The 12,720-nt window shown below is 44.0% G+C and overlaps 1 protein-coding gene across 1 annotated transcript in view; it reads right to left on the reverse strand.

Moving 5' to 3' along the window:
- Positions 1-12,407, reverse strand: part of LOC122933224 — a 28,803-nt gene extending 16,396 nt beyond the window's left edge. The window contains exons 1-3 of the mRNA XM_044288079.1: positions 12,294-12,407; positions 7,646-7,801; positions 5,465-5,687 (exon numbers count right to left, since the gene is read on the reverse strand). Coding sequence (XP_044144014.1) covers positions 5,465-5,687; positions 7,646-7,801; positions 12,294-12,351 — 437 coding nt within the window. The 5' untranslated portion in view covers positions 12,352-12,407. The remainder of the gene's footprint in view (positions 1-5,464; positions 5,688-7,645; positions 7,802-12,293) is intronic.
- Positions 12,408-12,720: the final 313 nt, after the last annotated feature.

Below are 12,720 nucleotides of genomic sequence, written 5' to 3' on the forward strand. Positions count from 1 at the left end.
TATTGTTCTACATGTCTTTGATGAAAAAAAAATGTTTGGGCAAAAAAAAATGGTTTGGGTAAAAGTTATAGCGTTTACAAACTATGGTACAAAAATGTGAATTTCCGCTTTTTGAAGCAGCTCTGATTTTCTGAGCACCTGTCATGATTCCTGAGGTTCTACAATGCCCAAAGAGTAGAAAAACCCCACAAATGACCCCATTTCGGAAAGTAGACACCCTAAGGTATTCGCTGATGGGCATAGTGAGTTCATAGAACTTTTTATTTTTTGTCACAAGTTAGCGGAAAATAAAAAATTCTAGGAACTCACCATGCCCCTCACAGAATACCTTGGGGTGTCTTCTTTCCAAAATGGGGTCACTTGTGGCGTAGTTATACTGCCCTGGCAATTTAGGGGCCCAAATGTGTGAGAAGTACCTTGCAATCAAAATGTGTAAAAAATGACCGGTGAAATCCGAAAGGTGCACTTTGGAATGTGTGCCCCTTTGCCCACCTAGGCTGCAAAAAAGTGTCACACATCTGGTATCGCCGTACTCAGGAGAAGTTGGACAATGTGTCTTGGGGTGTCATTTTACATATACCCATGCTGGGTGAGAGAAATATCTTGGCAAAAGACAACTTTTCCCATTTTTTTATACAAAGTTGGCATTTGACCAAGATATTTCTCTCACCCAGTATGGGTATATGTAAAATGACACCCCAAAACACATTGCCCAACTTCTCCTGAGTACGGTTATACCAGATGTGTGACACTTTTTTTGCAGCCTAGATGCGCAAAGGTGCCCAAATTCCTTTTAGGAGGGCATTTTTAGACATTTGGATCCCAGACTTCTTCTCACGCTTTAGGGCCCCTAAAAAGCCAGGGCAGTATAAATACCCCACATGTCACCCCACTTTGGAAAGAAGACACCCCAAGGTATTCAATGAGGGGCCTGGCGAGTTCATAGAATTTTTATTTTTTTGCATAAGTTAGCGGAAATTGATTTTTTTTTGTTTTTTTCTCACAAAGTCTCACTTTCCGCTAACTTAGGACAAAAATTTCAATCTTTCATGGACTCAATATCCCCCTCAGCGAATACCTTGGGGTGTCTTCTTTCCGAAATGGGGTCACATGTGGGGTATTTATACTGCCCTGGCTTTTTAGGGGCCCTAAAGCGTGAGAAGAAGTCTGGAATATAAATGTCTAAAAATGTTTACGCATTTGGATTCCGTGAGGGGTATGGCGAGTTCATGTGAGATTTTATTTTTTGACACAAGTTAGTGGAATATGAGACTTAGTAAGAAAAAACAAACAAAAAAAATATATATTTCCGCTAACTTGAGCCAAAAAAATGTCTGAATGGAGCTTTACAGGGGGGGTGATCAATGACAGGGGGGTGATCACCCATATAGACTCCCTGATCACCTCCATCATTGATCACCCCCCTGGTAAGGCTCCATTCAGACGTCCGTATGATTTTTACGGATCCATGGATACATGGATCGGATCCGCAAAACACATGCGGACGTCTGAATGGAGCCTTACAGGGGGGTGATCAATGACAGGGGGTGATCAGGGAGTGTATATGGGTGATCACCCCCTGTCATTGATCACCCCCTGTAAGGCTCCATACAGACGTCCGCATGATTTTTACGGATCCATGGATACATGGATCGTATCCGCAAAACACATGCGGACGTCTGAATGGAGCCTTACAGGGGGGTGATCAATGACAGGGGGTGATCAGGGAGTGTATATGGGTGATCACCCCCTGTCATTGATCACCCCCCTGGTAAGGCTCCATTCAGACGTCCGCATGATTTTTACGGATCCATGGATACATGGATTGGATCCGCAAAACACATGCGGACGTCTGAATGGAGCCTTACAGGGGGGTGATCAATGACAGGGGGTGATCAGGGAGTGTATATGGGTGATCACCCCCTGTCATTGATCACCCCCTGTAAGGCTCCATTCAGACGTCCGCATGATTTTTACGGATTCAAGGATACAGGGATCGGATCCGCAAAACACATGCGGACGTCTGAATGGAGCCTTACAGGGGGGTGATCAATGACAGGGGGTGATCAGGGAGTGTATATGGGTGATCACCCCCTGTCATTGATCACCCCCCTGGTAAGGCTCCATTCAGACGTCCGCATGATTTTTACGGATCCATGGATACATGGATCGGATCCGCAAAACACATGCGGACGTCTGAATGGAGCCTTACAGGGGGGTGATCAATGACAGGGGGTGATCAGGGAGTGTATATGGGATGATCACCCCCCTGTAAGGCTCCATTCAGACGTCAGCATGTGTTTTGCGGATCCGATCCATGTATCCATGGATCCGTAAAAATCATACGGACGTCTGAATGGAGCCTTGCAGGGGGGTGGTCAATGACAGGGGGGTGATCAATGACAGGGGGTGATCAGGGAATCTATATGGGTGATCACCCGCCTGTCATTGATCACCCCCCTGTAAGGCTCCATTCAGACGTCCGCATGTGTTTTGCGGATCCGATCCATGTATCCATCGCTCCGTAAAAATCATACGGACGTCTAAATGGAGCCTTGCAGGGGGGTGATCAATGACAGGGGGTGATCAGGGAATCTATATGGGTGATCACCCGCCTGTCATTGATCACCCCCCTGTAAGGCTCCATTCAGACGTCCGCATGTGTTTTGCGGATCCGATCCATGTATCCATGGATCCGTAAAAATCATACGGACGTCTGAATGGAGCCTTGCAGGGGGGTGATCAATGACAGGGGGGTGATCAATGACAGGGGGTGATCAGAGAATCTATATGGGTGATCACCCGCCTGTCATTGATCACCCCCCTGTAAGGCTCCATTCAGACGTCCGTATGTGTTTTGCGGATCCGATCCATGTATCTGTGGATCCGTAAAAATCATACGGACGTCTGAACGGAGCCTGACAGGGGGGTGATCAATGACAGGGGGGTGATCAATGACAGGGGGGGTGATCAGGGAGTTTATATGGGGTGATCAGGGGTTTATAAGGGGTTAATAAGTGATGGGGGGGTGTAGTGTAGTGTTTGGTGCGACTTCACTGACCTACCTGTGTCCTCTGGTGGTCGATCCTAACAAAAGGGACCACCAGAGGACCAGGTAGTAGGTATATTAGACGCTGTTATCAAAACAGCGTCTAATATACCTTTAGGGGTTAAAAAAAATCACATCTCCAGCCTGCCAGCGAGCGATCGCCGCTGGCAGGCTGGAGATCCACTCGCTTACCCTCTGTTCCTGTGAGCGCACGCGCCTGCGTGCGCGCGTTCACAGGAAATCTCGGGTATCGCGAGATGACGCGCCGATGCGTCCAGGAGGAACAAATCAACCACCTCCCGGACGCATCGGCGCGTTAGGCGGTCGGGAGGTGGTTAAAAAGTCACAAGCTGTGTGGTTGTCAGTGTTTGCATGCAAAAGTCGCAAATGCCACTTTTTACGCCACCCTCGCCACTTTCCCATCAGAGACAAATTTATCTTTATTTGCACCAGTTTTCTGGTGAAAATAAAGCCAGAAAACTATGGCCGCTCACAGCTACCACAGATTTCTGTTTAGGTGCATAGACTCCCGGCGTAACTACCATAGTGGCAGACCATGCGACTGCTATGGGGCCCAGGGCAAGAGGGGGCCCAGTCTTAATTGGGATTATCCCCTCTTCTACTGGGGGTGAAAACTTGGTCAGGACTCTACCCTCTAAAGGAACAACTTTTAGCAAATGAGGCAGAGAGAAACTATCCAAGGGTAATTGAAAAGGGTTTTAGGCAGAAACCCTTCTGTCCTGTGTGGGGGGCCTGGTTTGATCCTTGCTATGTGGCCCTCACTTCTATATGTACACCACTAGTCCCGGAGGATGGGCCTAAATTTATGATGAGGCCTGCACCTTGTCATAAATTAGGTGTTGACTCCGGCAGCCCAGGGAAACATTAAGTCCAGCGAAGAAAGTGCCAGTCTTGATAAATCTCCCACAAAAAGTTGCAATTTATTGCACAGAAATAGCTGTGAGCACAAATTTGCAACATTTTGGCGCTACATTTCTGGTGCAGGGGATTGATAAATTTACCCCATAGAGTTTTGGGGTGAAGCAATGATATTCAATGAAAGCAAATCAATAGAATAAAGAAATAATCAAAAACATCAACCAGTCAAAACAAAAAAAAACTCTCATTGTAGGCCCTTCAGTTGTTATCTATTCTCCTTTTACATGATAATTTTCAAAAGGGCTCAGGTGGGCAGCCATTGGGACTATTGGCTCCAGTAATGGCACTATTGTAATGGCACAGAGGCACTGTTGATGCCAATGTCTCATCAACACCCTGGCTTGCTATCTCATGGAGACCCTGTCAGACCCCTTAAGTAAGAGCACATAACAATGTATATTATTGGGGTTTTATGAAATATTTTGAGGCTATGCATTCAGTTTTTTTTTTATTGAGAATAGCTATACAGGATTAGAAAGACATGCTGTTTTCTTCCATAAACACTGCCACCGCTGCCCACAGGTTGTGAATGGTATTGCAGCTCAGCCACATTCACATTAGCAGAGCTGGGCTGCAATACTAGACACAACTCTTGAACAGGAGGGGCACTTTATAGAAAATAAAGATAACTGCATCTTTCAGTACAATCTAGTTAAACGGAGGCTGTCAGCTCCAAAATCTGTTTCAAATTAATCATACTGCTATGTAGGGTAGATGCCCCGAAACATAACCATTCCTTACCTGTGAAAATCCCATCCTCTAAGGAATTATGCATACAGCTGTGGTTTTGTTCTGCATCCGATACACATTTTTGTGGGTTGAATCCGGACACATTCATCTCAGCGGGGCCACAAAAGATGCAGACAGCACACCCGTTCTGCGACCCCACAAAAAAAAATAGAACATCTGCTATTCTTTTCTGTTGTGTGGACAAGTATAAGACAGGAGAAAAAAAAATGGCGGCAGGCTCTTGGCCGGTATCTGTGTTTTGAGGTCCGCGATTTGCAGACTGCAGAAATGGATACGGTAGCGTGCATGAGCTCTAATCTTGAGAAGTACTCCTTTTTATGCAATTAAGGTTTTTGTTGCAAGGTGGGCAACATTAGGCGCACTGGGTTCCCCTGCGTTATTGCAGCCTGCTCTGAAATCTCAGGGACGGTCAATCTAGAAAGGGGGGGTCTCTCGGCAGAGTTCAGACGAAGCAATAGAATAGTAAACCGAGTGCAGCCCTTTCCACCGCGCACTGAAAGCCTTATGGTTAGAAAGGTATGGTTATGTTCCAGGACACCTAGTTTTGCAACAGCCGGAAGGCCGCAGGTTGGGCTTCCCCGATTTAGAGTATTTTGGGGCACATGTTTATAAAATTCTTAGATGCCTTTGAAAGATAAAGTTAACCCATTCCACTACACATGCATTTTTTATTTTACAAATACAAAAAGGAAAATGATGTAAAAATGACCAGAGTGTAATACTTACCCGTAAGTTCCGACTTGTAATAGAGGTCCATTGCAAACGACTAGGTTTGTATTTATCGGGCAAGTTAGATTAATTCCAATAAATATTGCATTTGGTAGATTTATATTCAAAGGACAAAGATCGATAATAGATCCATTTATAGCGACAAACAACCCACTCTTAGGGAAGTTGGAGAACAATAGATTATTTATATCGATAGATACTGGATCTAAGTTCAATAGTGCTGAAAAATAGGAAGAAACAGCGATAAGTTATACATTTATAGGAAGGAAGTGCTAGTTAATAGAACAATGGAGTGGAAGCTGTTTTTTGGTTGAGCTTAAGGTCCTTTTACAGGCCAATAATCTAGCAGATTGTCCCGACAATTTGCTGATCGCTAGCAGGGGAGACTGGTGCTATTACATGCACCGATATGGGGAGAAGCGATCGCTAATGCCATCACTCTTCCCCATACAGACTCGTTGTTTACCAACAGCACGATCTGCTACTGGGAAACGATGATTTTATTTTTTGTATATTCTTTTTTTTATTGAGGAGAATAAAAAGAAGGACAAAAACAGAACAGATGCATATCGCAATAAGTGTGCATAAATACAGAGTCATATGATAGAAACCTATATCAAGGACACAACATAGTGGGCTGCAATGTTATTAAGAGTTCATTATTAATCAACTGACTTACAGTTGGGTCACATTGTTCTATGAAGATAAGAGGTTCGGTCAGTGAGTCCATCGTTGTGGCCAATCATAGAGCAACAAAGGTTGTGTGGCACAAAAGAGACAATTACCCAATGAATGAACGTTTTGCTTGTTCATCGGGTAATCGGCGGTGCATTTATACGGCCAGATCATCGCTAACAAGCGTTACTAGTAACAACGGTTAGCGATGATTGTTTCAATTGTCGGCCCATGTAAAGGGCCCATCATTTTCTAGGATTTGAAGAAAAAAGGTCTGCTTTCTTTCCAGAAACAGTATCACTCTTGTGTATATGTCTCAAACTGCTGTGTCTGGTATTGCAGCCTAGGCCTATTCACAATGCAGGACATGAGCCAAGAATCAAAGTGGCTTTGTTTCTAAGTAGAAGCATCCTGTTTTTCTAGTCCTTGACAACTATTTTAAGGGTTTGTGTCACAAAGCATATTCTACATTTGCCAAACCAGCACCTTAATCTGAATACTTTTGTAATTGCATGTAATTAAAATTTCATATAGCTATTCAATAAAATGTATCTGTATAGCGCCACCTGCTGTTTGTTCTTTTCCTTATTTTTTATCCATCTCACTAAGATAGTCCAACGTGCTCAGTTTAAATCTTCAGCTGCCACCAACCATATGTTCTGCTAAAAGCAGTGGCAGTTACAGGGAGAGAACTGCAGCAGAAAGGACACGCCCCCCGACCTGACAGGCTGAAGAGAATCTAGCAGAGCAATTGGATCACTGAATAGTGAGATCTCTGGATCCATGTGAGGTACAAGGCTGGTTCTAGCTTTGTTAGAAAGATGTTGGCATGTACTATATGATGTCCGATTTTAATTTTTTACATCAATCGTGTCATAAGCTCTTTAAGGGGTTATCCTATCTTGACATTTATGGTGTATGATCCACAGAATATGCCATAAATATCTAATAGGAATCACATTTTTGGGAGTTCTAAAAATAGCCAAGTAAACATGCTTGACCTTTTTTTTGGAAAGCCAATATGATTGACTGCTGAGAGCCACACATGTGCAGCCACCTCTCCATTCAGAGCTGTGAGACAGGTGTTGGTAGATCTACGTTCTCGAGATAGATGCAGGTCCCAGACAACAGGTTTGCTCTCCTACTTGGCTGTGATTGATAGGACATGTGACCCATCAATCTCTGTGAAGAGGTCAGTGGAATGGCGGGAGGCTGAAGGAATGCTCTCATTATGAATACAGCAGACTCCTATGTCCTATGTCCTATGTCCATTGTATTGTTTGACTGCTCCTATCATTTGTCAAATCTCATGAGAACAAGCTACGTGAGTGAACACAGAACTCGCCGTACTGGTTTACATAGCCTGTTCTCGTGAGAATCTGACCGACAATTGTGCAGTGTATATCCACCATTACTAATAATTGTGCCATTTTATGTTTTTGGCGGAAATTCTCCAGTCATCTCAGTATTAATTCCATATATTAGTTCATTTACTTCACTTACCGGTATTTAAGCCCACTATCAACACTGCACTGTCTGTCAGTTGAATTCTATTGTCCTGACGAATACAGCAGAAGGGGTTTTGTAATGCAAAACTAGAGGCCGTGATTCCTCCTTGTAAGTTACTTGACACGAGGTTGGGGATGCAGTCCAATAGAACTGGTAATGACAGTCAGGTATTAGTGAATGCAGAGAAGATTTTATTACATTATGTTTCTATATATACACTGTATGATAGATTATCGGCTAGTGCACACTGAATGCTATATACTGTACGCAATATATATATCCTAGGAATCTAATCTCTATGACTGAATATCAGGGACCATTGCTCCTCACCATACTGATGTATTTGTTATATCAACAACAGTCTGTATCTTAAAAAAACAAACATAAATTTGACCTTCTACAAGTTAATTTGCATTGCCGTTTTTAGTGCTATCAATGGAATAAAGACACCACAAAAGTAACCGCCCAAAGCCAGAAATCATCAGTGAGAATCATGTTGTGTAAGGGTGCAAGGAACAGAAAACCCGATCCTGGCCAAACTATAGTAAAAAGCAACTGAAAAGTGAACTGAGGAGACCTCTGAATTAAATACTGAAACAAAGCTGTAGGTCCTGCTCATCAGACCTTACCAGTAAGGAACATTCAAAGGATTTGGGAGTGCTTTTTGAGAAAGTAACCTTTTCCCATTGTTGATGAACCTTACATATATGGGTGGGCGAGGGGGGGGGGGGGGGGGGTTGGGAGACAGTTTTAAATAGAACCTGTCATGTTGTACATGGTGTCTGTGCTGATGAAGGCAGGTTATAGGGCACAAGGAGCTGAGCAGATTGATACATAGTTTTGTGGGAAAAATTCAGTATAACTTGAATTTTATTAAATTAAAGGGATTCTGTCACCAGATTTGAGGCCTATAACCTAAACATATGGCCAGGTCCCTACTAATATGCTGAATCTGAAACTGACCTTATTAAATGTGCCCGTGGCTCTATTAGCACATAAAACAGGTTTTTATAACCTGTCATTCACCTAACTAAGGTGCCCAAGGGGACGTCTCTTCATGCAGGGTGTCCGGCTGCAGCCATCTCCATCTGGTGCCCAGCGCCGCCTTCCCACTAGAAATCGCCGCCCTCCTTTTCAATAGAGCCGCCTACCTCACCTCAGCGCCGCCTCCCTCACCTCAGCGCCGCCTCCGAAATCGTCCGCTCTCCTCAGCCAGATCCCGCGCGTGCGCACTAGGTATAACCTGATGCGCCCGTGCGGACTCCTGGCAGCGGCCTCGTTGAGCGAAGTACGCATGCGCTGGCCGGCGCACTTCGCTCAAACCTGCCTTGACCGCCCTATTGCAGCCATCCTCTCACAGCCGCACTGATCTGGCTGAGGAGAGCGGACGATTTCGGAGGTGGCGCTGAGGTGAGGGAGGCGGCGCTGAGGTGAGGTAGGCGGCTCTATTGAAAGGGAGGGCGGCGATTTCTAGTGGGAAGGCGGCACTGGGCACCAGACGGAGATGGCTGCAGCCGGACACCCTGCGTGAAGAGACTTCCCCTTGGGCACTTTAGTTAGGTGAATGACAGGTTATAAAAACCTGTTTTATGTGCTAATAGAGCCACAGGCACATTTAATAAGGTGAGTTTCGGATTCAGCGTATTAGTAGGGACCTGGCCAGATGTTTAGGTTATAGGCCTCAAATCTGGTGACAGAATCCCTTTAAACTTTGCTCATTCTGGTCTTTGAAGTCCAGTAGACAGTCCTATCAGTGACTGACAGCCTCCCCTCTATGACTGTGTACACAGATAGCTGTCAGTCACTGACTGAAGTCCAGGAGACAGTCCTATCAGTGACTGACAGCCTTCCCTCTATGACTGTGTACACAGATAGCTGTCAGTCACTGACTGAAGTCCAGGAGACGGTCCTATCGGTGACTGACAGCCTTTCCTCTATGACTGTGTACACAGATAGCTGTCAGTCACTGACTGAAGTCCAGGAGACGGTCCTATCAGTGACTGACAGCCTTCCCTCTATGACTGTGTATACAGATAGCTGTCAGTCACTGACTGAAGACAAGGAGACGGTCCTATCAGTGACTGACAGCCTTCAGTCTATGACTGTGTACACAGATAGCTGTCAGTCACTGACTGAGGTCCAGAAGACGGTCCTATCAGTGACTGACAGCCTCCCTCTATGACTGTGTATACACAGATAGCTGTCAGTCACTGACTGAAGTCCAGGAGACAGTCCTATCAGTGACTGACAGCCTTCCCTCTATGACTATGTACACAGATAGCTGTCAGTCACTGACTGAAGTCTAGGAGACAGTCCTATCAGTGACTGACAGCCTTCAGTCTATGACTGTGTACACAGATAGCTGTCAGTCACTGACTGAAGTCCAGGAGACAGTCCTATCAGTGACTGACAGCCTTCCCTCTATGACTGTATACAGAGATAGCTGTCAGTCACTGACTGAAGTCCAGGAGACAGTCATATCAGTGACTGACAGCCTCCCCTCTATGACTGTGTACACAGATAGCTGTCAGTCACTGACTGAAGTCCAGGAGACGGTCCTATCAGTGACTGACACCCTCCCCTCTATGACTGTGTACACAGATAGCTGTCAGTCACTGACTGAAGTCCAGGAGACGGTCCTATCAGTGACTGACAGCCTTCCCTCTATGACTGTGTATACACAGATAGCTGTCAGTCACTGACTGAAGTCCAGGAGACGGTCCTATCAGTGACTGACAGCCTCCCCTCTATGACTGTGTACACAGATAGCTGTCAGTCACTGACTGAAGTCCAGGAGACGGTCCTATCAGTGACTGACAGGCTCCCCTCTATGACTGTGTATACAGATAGCTGTCAGTCACTGACTGAAGTCCAGGAGACGGTCCTATCAGTGACTGACATCCTTCCCTCTATGACTGTGTATACAGATAGCTGTCAGTCACTGACTAAAATCCAGGAGACAGTCCTATCAGTGACTGACAGCCTTTCCTCTATGACTGTGTACACAGATAGCTGTCAGTCACTGACTGAAGTCCAGGAGACGGTCCTATCAGTGACTGACAGCCTCCCCTCTATGACTGTGTATACAGATGGCTGTAAGTCACTGACTGAAGTCCAGGAGACAGTCCTATCAGTGACTGACAGCCTCCCCTCTATGACTGTGTACACAGATAGCTGTCAGTCACTGAATGAAGTCCAGCAGACGGTCCTATCAGTGACTGACAGCCTCCCCTCTATGACTGTGTACACAGATAGCTGTCAGTCACTGACTGAAGTCCAGCAGACGGTCCTATCAGTGACTGACAGCCTTCTCCCTTTCACTGTGTATACAGATGGCTGTCAGTCACTGATAGGACCGCCTGCTTGACTTCAAAGCCCATAATGAGAAGGAATTTATATAATGAAATACAAGCTTTACTGAATCTTTTCATATATATATATATATATATATATATATATATATATTTATTTATATACACACACACACACACACACAATCTCCTCAGCTCCTCCTGCTCTATAACATGCTGCTGACAGATTACACTGCAATTTCATGGTGACAGCTTCCTTTTAATGTATGGAGGAACTCCGTCGGAGCCACTATAGGAGAAATAAAGCATTACACAGTTCACATTGAAATCAATGGGCTGTCTGTGTAACACTTAAATAGGCTAGGCTAGGTTTTCCCAAAGGATTAACACTTTTTGTAGCCACAAATAGAAGAGGATCCTGCACAGGGGAACTCTCCTCTGTTAACTCATTATTTCCTAATAGAGTATCTGAGAATGGGGTTTTCCAAGTCATCTACTGTATGAACTCTGGAATGGGTCATTACTGAAGGCATGTATAATTAACTGAGTAAAAAATTTGTGTCTAAAATTTTTAAATACGGGAAGTGCAAATGATTTAAACACAAACAAATCACATGTACTTGAATCTTGTGTAAAAACAATCATAATTTGTGATCGCGTCATTGAATATACAAGTAAGGCCCCATACACAAGGCATTATACAGATCCCAAATATGGCATCCATAGAAAGCTATGAGCTAAAACTGTACCTCTATATGTCTCATTTTACACATCAAGGGTTTTCTGATGTATCCTGTTGGAGAAAACAAATGTGGCATGTTCCATTGCATACCTATTCTTTACCCCTGGAACCACTGGAGCACAAGGAGTGCACATGGAATATTTGTGGGCCCAATTTGCTTCTTATTAATTTTAGTATTCATTTTGTTCTTATACATTTCAACATTTGGCTTTACTGTATAACATACATTCCCATATGTTTTGCAAGCATGTAAAGTATCTTAATGCCCGAGGGCAAATACTTTCATTGACACTCAGAATTTGACAAATGACTCTACAATTTATTTAAAGAGAGAGTACATAAAGAATTGTTGAGATCACCAACGATACTCGTTTTTGCAGAAATCTATATTGCACAATATGTCCTTATCGCGTTCAGACTATGGTGGAGAGAGGTAAGTCTAAGCCTGAAAACTGTTTATGCTGTTGCTCCATAAGTCTACAATGAAAGACATGTGCTAACTGTAGAACACACATTGTACATCAAAACATTCCCTATGTAAAATACTAAAATTAAGTAAAATTAGATTAAAAATCTCAAATAGACTTACTAAATTGACCATTTACGGTAGAGGCACCAAAAGCTACGAGTATTGCCAGGTACCACATTGCTGTCCTACAGGGTTGAGTCCTGTTCAGTTTTGCTCTCGACCGTCTCTTGTACCTTCTGCTCTGTTAAATAAAATATTGTTTCCATTCTCGGTTGATATAAACTATCAAAAACTAATAAAATATTTATTGCTCCATATTCAGGTCAAGTGTCTGCCCTCAGGAAATGGTGGAGTAATTTAAATGACTTCATAAATGAAATAGTTAACATGCTTGTACTGGTTGTACCCATGTGATACATAGTAAGGTGCTAATTATTCTTTTACTACACATTTCAATGGAAATGAGCTATTTCCAAGTGTCCTGGGTGTGCTGAATTCAATAACATACATCTGTAAGAGATCAATCAGATGCTATAATAAGTCTTCC

Source organism: Bufo gargarizans, chromosome 3 (assembly GCF_014858855.1).
Source record: "Bufo gargarizans isolate SCDJY-AF-19 chromosome 3, ASM1485885v1, whole genome shotgun sequence".
Taxonomy (NCBI): Eukaryota; Metazoa; Chordata; class Amphibia; order Anura; family Bufonidae; genus Bufo; species Bufo gargarizans.